The following is a 15177-nucleotide window of genomic DNA, read 5'->3' on the forward strand; positions in this document are numbered from 1 at the left end:
ATCCTTTCCGGGTTGCCCGTCCCTTCTTCCCCAGGCGGTAGATTCTCTTTTTCTCCTGGAGCCTCAAGAATAGTTCCCTATTCATCCACGCCGGTCTCCTTCTGCACCGGCTCATTTTGCGGCTCGGGGGGACAGCCTGCTCCTGCGCCTTTCAGACTTCCTTCTTGAAGAGCAACCAGCCGTCTTGGACCCCTTTACTTTCTACGACTGAACCCCAGGGGACTCCCCCTCCTAGTCTTCTCAACCATTCAAAGTCTGCCGTCCAGAAGTCCAAGGTAGCAGTTTTGCTGTTCCCGCTCCTGGCTCCACCAAGAATCGAGAACTCTACCATGTCGTGGTCACTCTGCCCGAGACAGCCCCCGACCTCCACATCTCCCACCAGACCTTCTCTGTTGGTGAACAGCAGGTCTAACGGGGCAGCTCCTCCTGTAGGCTCTCTCACCAGCTGCATCAGGAAGTTATCCTCCACACACTCCAGAAACCTCCTAGACTGCTTCTTCTGCGCTCTGTTGTATTCCCAGCATATGTCGGGGAAGTTGAAGTCCCCCACGAGGACAAGGGCCGGCGATCGCGCAGCTTCCGCCAGCTGCTCACAGAACACCTCATCTGTCTCTTCATCCTGGCTCGGCGGTCTATAACAGACGCCCACCAGGATGTCTGCCTTGTCGGCTCTTCCCCTGACCTTTACCCACAGGGATTCAACCTTACCATCCCCAGCCATGAGCTCAGTAACCTCAAAGCGCTCGCTGACATAGAGATCCACGCTGCCACCCCTCCTTCCTTGCTATCCTTCCTGAAGAGTTTGTAGCCATCCATTGCAGCACTCCAGTCACGGGAGCGGTCCCACCACGTTTCCGTAACGGCAACTAGGTCAGAGCTTGCCTGCCGCACAAAGGCTTCCAGCTCTTCTTGTTTGTTGCCCATGCAGTGTGCATTGGTGTAGGCGCACTTAGCTGAGCCCCTCGCCTCAACCCTAATCCCATTACTGCTCCTCCAGGCTCATCTCTGGCGGGCCTGGTTTTATCCCCTTCCCCCTTCATATCTAGTTTGCAGCCCACTCGACAAGTCCTGCCAGCCCCTAGGCAAGGGTCCGTTTCCCTTTGAGACAGGTGATACCCATCGGCAGAGCTCAGGCCTGGTGCCGAGTAGACCGCCCCATGATCAAAGATCCCAAAAGTCGTGCGTTTGCACCAGCCTCTCAGCCATGTGTTTATGAGATGGGTTTTCCTGGTCGTCTCAGTGTCCTTCCCCGCCACTGTAGGAATACAGGCAAACACTACTGGTACGCCTGCTCCGTGAACTAACCTCCCCAGTCCCCCAAAACCATGTTCGATAGTCCTCAGGCTTCTGTCAGTGACCGCATCGCTGCCGGCCTGAACTATCAATGAAGGATAATAATCAGAGGGGCGGATCGGACCGGGAAGCTTTCTAGAAATACCCGTGACCCGGGCCCCAGGGAGGCAGCACACCTCCGTACGGGTAGGGTCAGGCCGACATTTTGGGCCCTCTGTTCCTCTCAGGAGGGAGTCACCTACGACTGTCACCCTCCTTTCTTTTCTGGAGGAGGCAGTCTTCAAGCGTGGAGCTGACCGCCTCACCGTAGGCACGCTTGGAGGCAGTCCTGCCACCTCATCCTCACTCACCTCTCCCTCTGCTTTCAGGGCTTCAAACCTATTACACGGAGGCACCTGGGGAACCGCGCTAGGTCGGGATGGGGGTTGCCTGCGTTGCCGACCTGGGACCTGCTGCCATTCCTCCTCTCCTCTCAAGTCGGCCTGGGCCTGGCTAAAGCAACTATTTGTAGCAGTAATTGTACTGATTATCCGCACAGCAACACCCTGCATAGGTGTGCAGGGTTCTTTCTGGTGTTGTTGAAAAAATCAAGGTGACTGCAACACCTGGAAGAGACATCGGATGAGGCACCGGAGGGAACCAGGAGAGTAATTCAGGAAGGTGGTAATGGACAACAGTGCGTTGCAGACAGAAGGATTTGCCTGGGATATAGAAAAGGGTGGACTGAATCATGACGACAGCTTTTCCATATTTTGAGAACGGCCTTTTTCACATAACTTGAGTGGATACAAGCAGAAGGACAAGGTCCTTGTGTACACATCAGCTCAAGTCCGCAGAAACTCGATGCCAAACAACAAGAACAGAGAAGAGATTCCCCGTTGTTGAGACAGGACAGTAAAGATATGCCTCAGCTCAACACAGCAATACAAGCTGGTTTGGGCAACACCCCCCTTAAAAGCTCGGCAGTTCACAATGAGGTACAGCCTTATAACCTACATAAACTTACACAGGTTAAAGAGTTTGATTCCATACATCACTGCCCAGAGCCAAAGTCAGACAGTGGCTGGCAGCGATGGAAGCGCGATGTGACACGGTGGTGGCACCGCAGTGTCACACAGAGCCCGAAAGGAGAGCAAGAATACCCCGCCCTCGGGTCCGGCCGCAGTGGGGCAGCACCGTGGGATCCTTCCATGCTGCTGCAACCTCTAGGGACCCTCAGAAGACCCTCCTTTTAAGGCACAGAGGAACAGATGAAGTGCCGGAGAGATAACGACCAGCAGACTTGTGTGGATCCATGCAGGAACCACTGCAGCAGTGCTGGAAAGAGGCAGATTCCAGTATACACCAATGGCATCACAGAGACCAGTAGTGTTGGCACGAGCTTGCTGCGGATGGGATTTGTCATTCTGGGTATTTCTCCTTCCTCCAGCGGACGTAGCTGTCGGCTCTGCTGCACACCCAGAACTTCTCATTGTGGCAGAGGGCTGAGCTGATCCTGTCCCCATTCAGGTACGCACATTGGCCTCCACCTCGCAGCTCAAACCTGAGCACAGGAGGGAGGAGAATGGGAAACCCAATCCCAGCCCATCCCAAACAGACCCCATAAGAGAGCCCACCCCGACAGACGGACGCACACACTGACCAGTTGCTGAAGGCGCTGCCATCGGCCCATGTCCAGTGCTCGGCCCCTTCTGCCCTGTGCAGCCCAATCCAGTGGTCTTCCAGGCCCTGGTACCGCAGCATGACTTCCTATGAACAAACCCAGGTGTGATTGGAGCCGCTGGAGGACTTCCCCCCCCATCTCAGATCCCACGTCGCTGCAAGACATGTCCTCATGGCCTTGTCATGGGGTCAAATGGGGGCACTGGGAGCAGTTGGTGCGGCCCCACAAAGTGTGCATTTCCCACCCCCGTGTTGGCACTGGGGCTCACGCCCCGCTCTCACCATCTCCTCCTCCGTCTCTATGGTAGCCAGGGAAGCTCCGAGGCGGTGGCAGTGCTCCCTGCTGCTGTTCCAATCGCTCTCCGTGTCCGAGAAATAATAGCATTTCCCTTGGAAACCGACCCAGGCGTTGGGGCACACGTGGGAGAAGGGTGGGCGAGGTGAGCACGACGGACGCTGGAGCACTGACAGGGAGAGAGTTGGGCAAGTGGGAGGCAAAGGACGTTCCCCTGCAGCTGAGGTGGGGTTGGGATGCACGGCCACGGGGCGATGCCCTCGGAGCGGTTGCAGAGGCCGGGAGTTGGAGCAGAAGGTGCTTTGGGGCACCACGTGGGCAGCCCAGGAGGTGGGATGGGGGCTGTGCGTCTCCGTGGGGATGCGGGGGGCACTCACCTATCACGGCCACCAGCGCCGAAACAAGGATGCACGGCACTGCACACAAAGCCACGCAGAGCACGCGGCGCCTGTTCTGTCTCAGCTCACTGCATCCGGAGCCTGGCCAGACAGAGAGCAGTTCATGAGTCACACAGTCAGCACGGCTGGAAAAGACCTCCAACATCGTCCGGCGCGACCGTCCACGTAGCGCCGCTATTTCCCCACCAAACCCGATCACTTTGTACTGCAGCCCCACAGCGCTGTGCTGCAGACTCCGCACCCCCACAGCTCCGCCCCCCCCTCTGGACACGCTGCAGGGCCACAGTGTCTCTCTGGCAGTGAGGGGCCAACGCTGAGCGCAGCACTGAGCTGCGGCCCCAGCAGCGCCACACAGACGGACGGGCACCTCCTGCTCTGCTGCCCGCACTGCTGCTGCTACGAGCCGGGGCAGAGCAGAAGCAATGCACGGGACCGACGGGCTGTAGCGGAACGGAACTCGATCCACCACGGCCCTCCCCCGCTCTGCACGCAGCTAAAAATAGTTCCGTGCTCTCCGCCCGTGCAGCGCCCGCCCGCAGCTCGCTCCGGGCTGCTGCCTTTCCAACGCTCTCGCTGCCATCCCAGCCCCGTCCCCGCGCTGTCCCCGCGCTGCCCGTCCCTTCTCCCGCAGGAGGACACTCCTTCTCTCCCGCACTCTCAGCACAGCTCCCCGCTCACTCCCGCCGCTCTCTTCCCTCCGCCTCAGCTCGCGGCACAGCGGGACGGCACCGCCGCCCTCAGCACGGACTGCCCGGGGCCCCTCCCGTGGGCTCGGGCTCTTTTCCCCGCTCGGCCCTTTCCCGCTGCCTCCCGGCATTACCTCTCTGAGACTGCCGTTCTTCGTCTCCTTCGCGCGCCGTCGCCTCTCGGGGCGGGGAAGGGCTCAGCCGCTCTTTTTCTTTCTTAGCACCGTGGAGGTGCGGGACTGCGTCCATCGTGTGCGGGGAGAGGGGCAGAGAAGGGTCGGGCTGAGGGCACAGCGGTGCCGGCGGAGCGCTCTTCTTAGCGAGGACCTCACGGAGGGATCGTGGCGGAAAGCTGAAAAACAGCGGCATACTGCAGTGGGCACAGCGGTACCGAAAGCGCTCAGTCGCAGTCGGGAAGCCGTCCGGGAACGTCGCCAACAGCGTGCTCGAAATAAAGACGCGGTCGGCAGAGGGGCGGGGCGGGGGCGGTGCAGCATTGCTATTCCTCTTTCTATTTGCTGTTTGTCTTTGCTATTCCTGTGGTGGGTGGGGGCTGTCAAGGACTGACTGCGCTGGGGGCCAAAATGAGCCTCGCTGAACTGAGTGAAGGGTAAAATCAGGTCCGTGCCGTATAGAAAGAAGGGCTTCATAGCAAGAAAAGAGAAAGCAGCTTCACAAGGTAGACAAGGGGCAAATAGAGATAGTTTATGTAGAGAGTGTTAGAAAACAAGGGGTCCCAGGCACTTTCACAGGCGTTAGGTGCGAAATAACAAGGAGAATGAAGGCCATCAAGATAAGGACCGGAGAACAGCTCAAAGGTTGGCAGGGAGGTGATTGGATGTCTGAAGTGCAAGCTGAAACCAGTTTGGGGGATGCCCCCCTTCGGGGTCAGAAGTTTGCAGCGAGGAAGACTACGAGCCTTCGCGAGGAAGACTACGAGCCTTCATCATCACGACCTGCTTCGCACGCGCAAGGGGGGAGGGACTGCATGCTAATGGACTCTCGGGAATGTAGTGAATATGCATCCGAATTCCTGTCAACTACTGATGATGTATTAGTTGGACCTGTATCTATAGCCCCATTTCTGCTGACGGTGCGCAAGTTAGGTGGAGCGATCCCCCTTGCACCGGGCTGTACGCGCGTCACCAACAAACACATGCCTGCTCTATATCCTTACCGCCTATAGGGTCTGATTGGCGCACGTCAGTTTGGCACCCCAGGTGGGACCCACTCTGTTCGGCTGCAGGAGCGGCTGAGAGAGGGGACACCTTTGGCGCGCCCCGAGATTTCTGGGAAGGACTCCCTTCCTCACCCGATCACTGCGGGGACAGACAAGGACCGCCCGTAGGCGGACCAGGTCTGTGTATGGGAAAGGGGGAACCCGTAAGGCGTGAGGAGACGTCCTACGCAGGGCATGGAGGAGCGTGCCTGCTCCCCAACCGAGCTACGTGAGCTCACGGGTTCGGTTGCCGGCTGGGGTAGGAAGACTGCTTGGGGAGTTCCTACAAAGGGGACCTGTAAGTCGTATGAGGGGAAAGAGCAACAGCTCTCCCTTCGGTGATTGGTAACAGCGCGGATTTTGTCAAATGAGAGCGTGGATTCTCCTGGAGAGAGCAGTGGGAGTTATAGGTTGTGTTCTTGTTATCACCATCTGCTGAGTGTTCGGCACCGTGGATCTCCTCATTGCACGTCCAGCTGACTGTCGGAAAAATCTTAAAGCTTGCAGCTGATCGACTAATGTACTAGTGTTACTAAGATTCCAGCTGAAGGACATCGTCAGCACTGTGCATGATGTATAAACCATGGTTTTTGTTCTAAATGTCAGAGTGAGTGTGCTGGGAGTGAGACGCGTTCCGTTCAGGGAGTGAGTGTCAGTCCGTTTATGTAGTACTGTGTTCTGATTGTGGGGAAGAGTGTAAAGGAAGGTGGGGCTAAAGGAAGGTAAAGGAAGGCTTTGTGAGCTCTGTTTCCAAGTGTTTGCAACTGAACAAGATCACTATACGGTGATAAGGGCTGTCTGTGGAAACTTGGAGGAAATTAGGAATCAAGAAGAATTTGGTAAACATCCCGGGAGGCTCCCAGGGGAAGGAAATCCCCAAACAAACCCCTTTGGGATGCGCATTGGCCCATTGGTGGGATACTGCAGGGGAACCTGGAGGCACCCTGGGTAAGGAAACTCTCGTCAAGTATTGCCATCAATGGCGGTTAATATACAAATTAGAAGATGGTGAGAAGTGGCATCGGAATGGAACCCAAAACTATAATACCTTCTTACAGCTACTGTTGTTCTTAAGGAAGGAAGGTAAATGAAGTAACACGAACAGTTTTTATAACTGAGTGCTCTCATCACGAGACTCAGTACTGGGCGTTTGTGGACACTGAAGAACTGTACTGTTTGATGTGTGGGTTCTGAAGGGAACGGGACAAACGGTTTTGATGGTGTAATTGTTAATGGTATACAGAAGCATGATTGCGGGTATGTGGAAGTGTAACTGAGGGTATGAACAGTGGACAAAGGAAAAAGGGTTAAAGAGAAAGTGAGTTTATCTGCGCTGGCATGAGAGCAGCCCCCCCGCACCATTCCCCTGCGAGCAGAACTCTCGGAGTGAGAGAGAGCGCCGGAGTCACAGAGTGCTGCTGTAAACAGCGTTACTTGTGAATGGGGGGAGGTGGAGAGGATGGGGCACTGGAGGTGAGAATAGCCTTCATGTGCAGAGATGTCGGAAACCCGAAATTCCAGTGTTAGCACTGGAAGCCTCCGGAGAGGAGGAGGTGAAACTGAAATGTAATGGTAGTCCTTTATGTAAGGATGAGTTTGGAAAGGGAAAAGTTTGAGGACGCAGGCTGAGGAAGGCAAAGATGAGCAAGGTGTAACAGGGATGTAGATCCAAAGAGAGGCGAGCAATATGAAGAAAAATCTGATTGAGGAACAGTGATAGTAAGGACATTGGGAATAGCAACAGCTGTTCCTGTTGCGGTGCTGGAGTAGAGCCGTAGGACCCAGAGGTCCCCTTAGAAAGCGGTAATGGGGGGGGCTGGAAGAGTCCATGGAGGGTTCCACCCCTGCTGGACTGAAAGCAGTGTGCAATCTGCAGGGATATGAGACAGCGGTGGAGAAATCCAACCGTCTCTGATTGCAAAAGCGGAATGATGGGAACCTGGGAAGTTTTTCCTGGCAAATCCACCGGTGAAATTGCAGCCAGGAGAGCAGGAGAAAGAGGTTTATTTTCTGGTGGGCACGGGTGCCTCTCACCACCCGCAGATGATTTTGCATCAGTAGTAGGAGCTACTGCCCAACAAGAAAGAGCTTCCCTTTGGGGATCAAGTGTATATAGGCTGAGAAAATAAGTCGGAATACATCAATTCCTGTACATGCCGGGTTCTCCAAAACCGCTCCTCTGGCAAGGCTCATTAGAACAAATGGATGCAGAGATTCAATTCAATAACACTGGAGCTAAGGGTCAAACAAGATGAACTGATTGCAAATGGTAAGTCTGGCTTTAATACTAAGTGGGAAAAACAACGTTGTACCCCCAGAAGTTACAGAAATCTTAAATAAAGTATGCTTAGCAGTGTGGGTATCAGGGATGCCTGGTAGAGCCAAAATGCAGCCCTAAGTTCAAAGCAAGAGCTGGAGCTAGCTCTTAGATTTTGGATGACTAATTGAATGTGAATCCAAATACAAGACTCCAATCTTGCCGATGAAAAATTGGATAGCAAGTGCTATAGTTTAGTACAAGATTGCAGGGCAAGTCATAGACTTGCTGAATGTATACACTCCGTGGTGGCAAATCCATTCACTTTAGTAACTAAGTTAGGGAGTGAGTTGGTGGAGTTTGCCTTCTGGATGTGAAGGATGATCAAGTTTCTCAACAGAAGGCACAAATAAATCAACGGCAAGTGACGGATCTCGGATAGGAGATTACGGCTGGACTTGGAACCTTAAGGACTGCCAGCAAAGAAGCCATCTGCCAAACCACTGAGCCACAAAGTGCCGAGGAACTCCGTACATTCTCAGGAATGACAGCAGGGTGCCAACCGTGGATACACGGCTACGGACTGGTGGTAAAGTCCCTTTATGAAGTGGGTAAGAGATGGCCAGAGTGCTTGAGGGCCGTGGCTGCACCAGTGCTCAATATTCAAGAAGCCAGTAAATCTAGGCCAAAGAAGAACAGTTTGAATATCTCATACAGTGTCTACTGTAATGGAGGTAAAAGGCGGGCATTGGCTCTCACTCCCAGAGGTTCCTGAAATGCCAGGCCATCCTGGTGCAGCAGGATGATGCAGAAATAACTGGAACTAATATTGTCAACCCAGCATCTCTCCTTAGCAGAACTCCTGGAGAACCAATATTTCATGACTGCTTTGAAACTACTGCGGCTACGGACTGTTGCCAGTCGGAGCTGAAAGACGAACCCTTAGAAGATGCAGAGGACACCTGGGTTACTGACAGAAGCAGTTTGGTGAGACAAGGAAGCCGTAAGGCAGGATATGCAGTAACTGCTACTGACAAGGTCATCGAAGCACAACCGTTACCTGTGGGGACTTTCCCTCAGAAGGCTGGAATGGCTGCCTTGACGAGAGACTCAAATATACAGACAGATACTAATGATGTATTGGGGATGCTACACGCTCATAGCACCATCTGAAAAGAGCAAGGATGGCTCACGCACCAGGAAAAACAGCATGCAGGAAGGGAACACTGTACAGGAAACTGGAGGTAAGATGGTGGATCGGGGGCAGAACAGGCAGTTGAAGGGGGCTTTAATTCCAGATGGTAAACTTAAAGTTTCTGAACCTGAGTCAGAACCTGTAAAATATTCTGAAGAAGGTCGGAATTAATGATTGAGAAGGGAAGAGAGCAAGCTGACAGATGGGTACGTGCCCGGGTGGACACACTGTTGTGTCCTTTAGTATTTCATGGAAATTGGTTCTAAGGGAAGATAAGAAAATGTATAGGTCAAACAGGTATTACAAAGTACGATCCCAGGACCAGGAACAGAGTAAAGTGGGCCTATTGGGAAAGGGAACCTTCCAGCGCAACAGTGGCAAATTGAGTTCTTGGACCTGCCAAGAAAAGGGGGGTATCGCTGTGTGTTCGTACTGATACCTTCTAGAGTGGCCAGAGGCATTCCCTTGTAGAACTGATGAGGCACGTGGGGTAATTAAAGTATTGTCACGGGACGTTATGCCGACACGTTGAGGAACTGCTTGGACTGCCAAGGAAAGTGCACCGTGGAAAGATAAACTCCTAAGGAAAGGATGATCTGAACGTACGTGGGGTGGTGTGTGTGGCGAGTTGGTGCTGTGTGCCGTTTTGTATTGTGGTTGTAACAGTACTGTGCTTTGTGGTGCTGTGGGTGGTAATGCTGTACCTCGGTTTGTTTAGATGTACGATTGTCCCTTTTCTCCCTTCTATTCGGATCAACCTTCTGTTTCCACATTTAACAGTGGCCGCTGTTAAGGAAAGCGATAACACTCTCATGAGTGGGATACAGTGCAGGATAACACAGCTTCGTGAGAGCCCTTATCCCAACCTTAGGAGTAGCTCAGCTGGAAAGAGCTACAGTAAGTATCTCTGCTACTGCAGAAATAGTTGAGAATGCAACGGCAGACGCCCTACGGGCAGTCTGAGAGGAGGTATCGTCTCTATTCAAAATCCTATTACAGAACAGAATGGCGCTGGATTTGTTAACTGCAGAGGTGGAGAGTGGGGCTTATTTTGGGACGCGTTAAAGAGGAATGACATAATCTAGCAGGTAGAGGTCCTGCCGGATTAAAGAAAAGGGGGGAACTGAAGAGTAAGAAAGGGTTCAGACCCCCGTAAAAAGGGGGGTCTGCAGAAACTAAGGGTAAAAGGATTAGAAATGGCTTACAGAAGGGGGGGTAGAATAGATAAAGATGAGGGCGTTAAAACAGCTCAAGGCCACCAGGCGAGGAGGTGATAAGGTGTCCCCAGCGTAAGTTAGAACTGGGTCGGGGCGACCCCTCCCTCAGGGTCAGAAGTTTACAGCGAGGAAGACTGGGAGCCTTCATCCGGCGACCACCAGGAGGAGACCCCCACTGCTCACGACGCATGCGCGAGGGCGAGGGACCGTATGCTGAGGAGTTCTCGGAAATGGAACGAATATGTATAGGAATTCCAGGAAAATCGTTGGTTCTGTATTAGCCCTGCCTATACCTATCCCGAGTTTTCGTCCTGATGGCATGCAAGTGAGGAGGAGCTCTCCCCCTTGTATCCGGCTCTGCGCAGCGTTGATTAAAACATACCTGCTTTGTAACTCTGTTGTGGTTATGGGGTTCGATTCCGCGAGTCGCGGGGACCCGTAAGACGTGAGGAGACGTCCTGCGCGGGGTTGAAGGAGCGAGGGTGCTCCCCCTGAGGGTGGATCCGCAGGTAACGGTTGGGTGACGGCGATCGGTGTGGGTGGGAGTACAGCCCTCGGGACGGGGGTCCCACTTAGGGGGGTATCTCGAGAATGCCGAGAAGCCCACGGGTGCCGCACGCGAGGTACCCCGAGAGTGACACATGCGAGCCGTGTAATACTTTGGAAAGATCGTAGCTACGAAAGTGGGTCGGACCCGTGGTTTCGTTCTCCTGCGAGGGAGACGGCTGGAAACCGTCACCGAAGTGTTTAAAGCGACTGGTCGAGTGGGGGCGGAGGGGGGGAGGGGGGGGGGGGCACAAATGCCCGACCCGATTTTCTCTTTCTCTTCCTGATAGGAACTGCGTTTGTCGTTGCTGTCGTCTTTGCAATTGTTGGGTGTTTAAAAATATTGTTTGTGGGATTCCATTTGTAATGGAAGCGCTGTTGTTGCTGGGGACATTGGTTCTGGCTCTCGTCCTGGGAATTCGGTGTTCCCGTGCCCCGGGCAAGCAGGCAGATTCCATTACCCGGCAACGGAGACTCGAGAAGCGGCTGCTCTACGGTGTGAACGTTAAATACTGGATCCAAGGCGTCAGTGGTGTTAATGCGTGATCTGAGGGCAACTGGACGCTCGTTACACCCTGAAAATAAGTGCGACCCCGTATTTGTTGTTCGAAGCTTAGCCCGTAATGCTGCCCGGGAATTACGGTGCAACACAGGAGACCGGCATTTCCGTTGGGGTCGTGAGTCGGGCTTTAAAGAGGAACGCGTATCAGGTTTAACTGCTATGCTGGCTATAAGGCGTGGACCTTTGGGAACGATAAGGAGTCAGTAGGATTTAATATGGGGGGAGCACCGAGAAAGGAGGTTCCCAGGAGAGCCCCACTTGGATGCGTCTTGGCTCATTGGCGAGAAATTGCCGGGGAGCCTGAGCGAGAAAAAACTTGAATCGAGCACTGTAATCAGTGGTGGTTGTTACAGAAGCTGGAAAGCGGTGAAAAATGGCCAGTGAATGGCACTTGGAATCACAATACCCTTCTGCAGTGAGCGTTGTTCTCGCGGAAGGAGGGCAAGGGGAGGAAGCCGCCTACGCTGATAAGGTTCTTCATCGTCCGCAATCAGCCCGAATGGCAGCGGGACTGTGGGGTGGGGCCGCCCCAGGATGCGATGGTTTTAGCGTTAGAAAAGGAGAAAAGGGGTGGGGGAAATGGTAACCCGCAACGCTGCTGTTCCTCGTGCAACACAGGGCAGGGTTGCACCAGCCCAGACGGACTCAGGGACCCCGCGGAACGCGTTCAGGCTCCAAAAGCTCCGTGGGAACAAAATAGGTCAGAGGAGGGAAGAAACTCTCCCGCCGCCGCCTCCAGCCCCGCACAGTCCTATAGCATCGAGGGCGAGGAAACAGCGGGGGATAACCGCAGGCGGCCCTACGGGAAGCCGTAGGGGCAGAGGGAGGGCCGGTTCTTATCGAGGTGCCCTTTTCCTCTCCCGATTGAGACGTGTGAAGAGGGGGTGCTAAGGAACATCGGAGCGACCCCACAGGAGTAAGCAAGCATTTTCAACTTGTGGTTAAGCAGCATAGCCCCGACTGGAGTGACATTCAGCTTCTGCTCGAGCATTTCAAAGAAACGAAAAAGCAGTTAGTGCTACAAGCAGCGCTGGATTTGGCAACAGATGTAGTAGCAGCTAAGGGTTGAGGTGTAGAGGACTAGTTCACCCTGCGAGAATCTCATTGGAATCCAAACCGCGCTGCAGACAGGGAGCGTCTGGAGACATACAGAGGGTGGGTAGTGAAGGGAATGGAAAGAGCTATTCCCCAACCCATGAACGGGTCGGTCTCGTGTACCGTAAGACACGGAGCAAGGGAAAGCCCGACTGAGTTTCTTGGTCAGTTAAGGGGCGCTATGAGGAGACAAACCCCCCGGAGCCAGGACTCCCTGCCGAGCACTCCCTGCCCGCGGCGCTCCCGCACGGCGGGCTCTTACCGACACGGGCTCTGCGGCTGACGGCGCTCCCGGCTCCGCGCACAGCGACGGCACACGCAGCTGCACCGCAACGCCTCCTGTCTGAGACTGAGCGCTTTCGGAACTGCTCTTCAGGTCCGCCACGATCCCTCCGTGAGGTCCTCGCTAAGAAGAGCGCTCCGCCGGCACCGCTGTGCCCTCAGCCCGACCCTTCTCTGCCCCTCTCCCCGCACACGACGGGCGCAGTCCCGCACCTCCACGGTGCTAAGAAAGAGAGCGGCTGAGCCCTTCCCCGCCCCGAGAGGCGACGGTCCAGCCGGGAGAGGAAGAAGTCCGAGCGCAACGGGGTAATGCCGGGAGGCAGCGGGAAAGGGCCGAGCGGGGAAAAGAGCCCGAGCCCACGGGAGGGGCCCCGGGCAGTCCGTGCTGAGGGCGGCGGTGCCGTCCCGCTGTGCCGCGAGCTGAGGCGGAGGGAAGAGAGCGGCGGGAGTGAGCGGGGAGCTGTGCTGAGAGTGCGGGAGAGAAGGAGTGTCCTCCTGCGGGAGAAGGGACGGGCAGCGCGGGGACAGCGCGGGGACGGGGCTGGGATGGCAGCGAGAGCGTTGGAAAGGCAGCAGCCCGGAGCGAGCTGCGGGCGGGCGCTGCACGGGCGGAGAGCAAAGAAATTTCCTGCTGCATGCAGAGCCGGGGAGGGTGGTGGGGGATGGAGATCCGTTCCGCTACAGCCGTGGGTCCCGTGCGTTGGCAGAGGTGAGGCTGCGTGGCCTGGGGTTTCCAGGATCCTCCTTCTTGCCCTTTTTGAAGGCTGCAGTGACACTGGCTCTCCTCCAGTCTTCAGGCACTCTGCTGTTCTCCAAGAGCTATCAGAGATGACAGAGAGCGGTCTGGCACTCACCTCTGCCCACTCCCTCAGCACACGTGGATGCACCCCATCGAGGCCCACGGATTTGTGCACTTCGATCCCACCCAGACGTTCCCGGACCACCCCCTCCTCACCCAGAGTGCAGCTCTGGTCTGTGCAGCCATGTGGAATAGCTCTGAGCCATCGGTTCAGGACAAGTTTGACACCCCCCTCCTGAACAGTGTGAGAATGCCTTTGGAAATCAAAACCCTTGGCAAGGATATCAACAGGCTCATTATGTTGGAATTCTTGGTGCTGGAGAGATGAGACTGGACTGATAAAGAAATGTGAGGAGGAGAAGTTAAAGAATTAGCCAAATACATGTACAGCCGACGGCAATTTCTGTTTAGCCCGTATCTGTTTGTTTAGCTGAGCGCTGGGAAGATTCTGAACCCGACGTATTCAGCCAATGAGGAAGCGGGAGAGGAAGAGATCAGCGTGGGGTAATGGGGCACAAAGAGGTAACGCTGTCTCTGCAGGCGCTGCTGCTTGCGGGACGGCCGGCAGTGCAATTGGGAATACAGTGTGCTTTGATCAGAGACACCGTCCTGATAAAGTATTTGGATGTTTCCAACACCCCCGCCTGTCTGGAAGATCGGCAGCGGGCCGCAGTCTGTGGGGCGCACCAGGGTGGGGGGTGTCGTGGTGATGTCCCTGATCCGGGCTCCGGGCAAACTGCAGACTGCCCTGAGAAGAGGGTCAGCTCTGCACACTGGGCCTCTGTTCCCTTCAGGACTGAGTCGCCAACAACCGGAACCCTTCTCTTCATCATGGCAGAGGTGCTCATATTGCTGGAGGGCCTATCCTCTGAGGTAAGACCTCTGGAGCAGGCTGCCTCTGCTCCAGTTGAGCAGCCAGTTCCTCCTGCAGGACCCCACACCGGTTCTGCACGGGTAAGTGGGGAGGTGGGGCAGGTTGGGAGCGGATTCTCGTCCTTCCTGGAGCAGGGAGCCGTCTCCATTCCCCCCAGCCTCTGAGGTCCCCCCTACTGCCTGGCGACAACAGGGGAGGGGATCCTCCCATTTACCCTGCGCCCTCAACCCGCTTCCTGTTCCCAACCTGTTTGCTGTTTGCAGCGTCCAACCCGTCAGTCTCTCTCTCACTCTCTCTGATCATTCTCAACCTCTCTGCTTCATCCTCCACCTCAGCCGCCCCAATCAGACCATTCCCCTGTTGACATCTGACACAGGTGCTGTCTCTGCTGCCCTCCATTGCAAGAGCCGGGCTCCGGCACTCTGCAGCCAGCAGCCTGGCCACCCACAGGTTTGCGTGGGGCATCTGTCTGATTCCCTTTCTGCCGCTCTCACCTTCTTTCTTTTCCTGCTCTCGCCTGCCTTCCCTTTCTGCTCTTGCCTTCCCTTTCTGCTCCTGCCTTCCCTTTCTGCTCCTGCCTTCCCTTCCTGCTCCTGCCTTCCCTTTCTGCTCTCGCCTGCCTTCCCTTCCTGCTCCTGCCTTCCCTTCCTGCTCCTGCCTTCCCTTTATCCCTCCCCTTTCCCCTTTTCTACCTTTTCCTTCCCTTTCTGCTCTCTCCTCCGTTCCATTACCTCAACAGTAGCAGTGCTAAAGATAAGATGAAGGCCCACTGAACGTTCCCTTCCCTTTCATGGGCT

The 15177-nt window shown here is 55.2% G+C and overlaps 2 protein-coding genes across 4 annotated transcripts in view; one reads left to right on the top strand and one right to left on the bottom strand.

The window, feature by feature from the left end:
* Positions 1–15177, top strand: part of LOC107055489 (C-type lectin domain family 2 member D-like) — a 134836-nt gene that overhangs the window by 39250 nt on the left and 80409 nt on the right. The window lies entirely within an intron of this gene.
* LOC121109243 (C-type lectin domain family 2 member D-like) lies at positions 2035–4758 on the bottom strand. Of its 2 annotated transcripts, XM_040702780.2 has the most exons (5): positions 4469–4758; positions 3628–3729; positions 3238–3419; positions 2936–3042; positions 2035–2836 (listed from the first exon to the last, which is right to left on the bottom strand). In XM_040702780.2, exons 1-5 carry the CDS (start codon positions 4701–4703, stop codon positions 2695–2697), a joined length of 768 nt encoding a protein of 255 aa, XP_040558714.1. In that variant the 5' UTR covers positions 4704–4758; the 3' UTR covers positions 2035–2694. The 2 variants fall into 2 exon arrangements, with proteins under 2 accessions (XP_040558714.1, XP_040558722.1); XM_040702788.2 differs by having other exon boundaries at positions 3628–4516.

The sequence above is a fragment of the Gallus gallus genome, chromosome 1 (genome assembly GCF_016699485.2).
Source record: "Gallus gallus isolate bGalGal1 chromosome 1, bGalGal1.mat.broiler.GRCg7b, whole genome shotgun sequence".
Classification (NCBI taxonomy): domain Eukaryota; kingdom Metazoa; phylum Chordata; class Aves; order Galliformes; family Phasianidae; genus Gallus; species Gallus gallus.

What these genes read in the sequence shown, in the direction of transcription:
- LOC121109243 (XM_040702780.2), bottom strand. Translation starts at nt 4,703, where the DNA reads ATGCCGCTGTTTTTCAGCTTTCCGCCACGATCCCTCCGTGAGGTCCTC. An exon ending in GGCGCTGGTGGCCGTGATAG is followed by an intron (nt 3,420 to 3,627) that starts GTGAGTGCCCCC and finishes TCTCCCTGTCAG; the next exon opens with TGCTCCAGCGTCCGTCGTGC. An exon ending in GGCAGCGCCTTCAGCAACTG is followed by an intron (nt 2,837 to 2,935) that starts GTCAGTGTGTGC and finishes TCCTGTGCTCAG; the next exon opens with GTTTGAGCTGCGAGGTGGAG.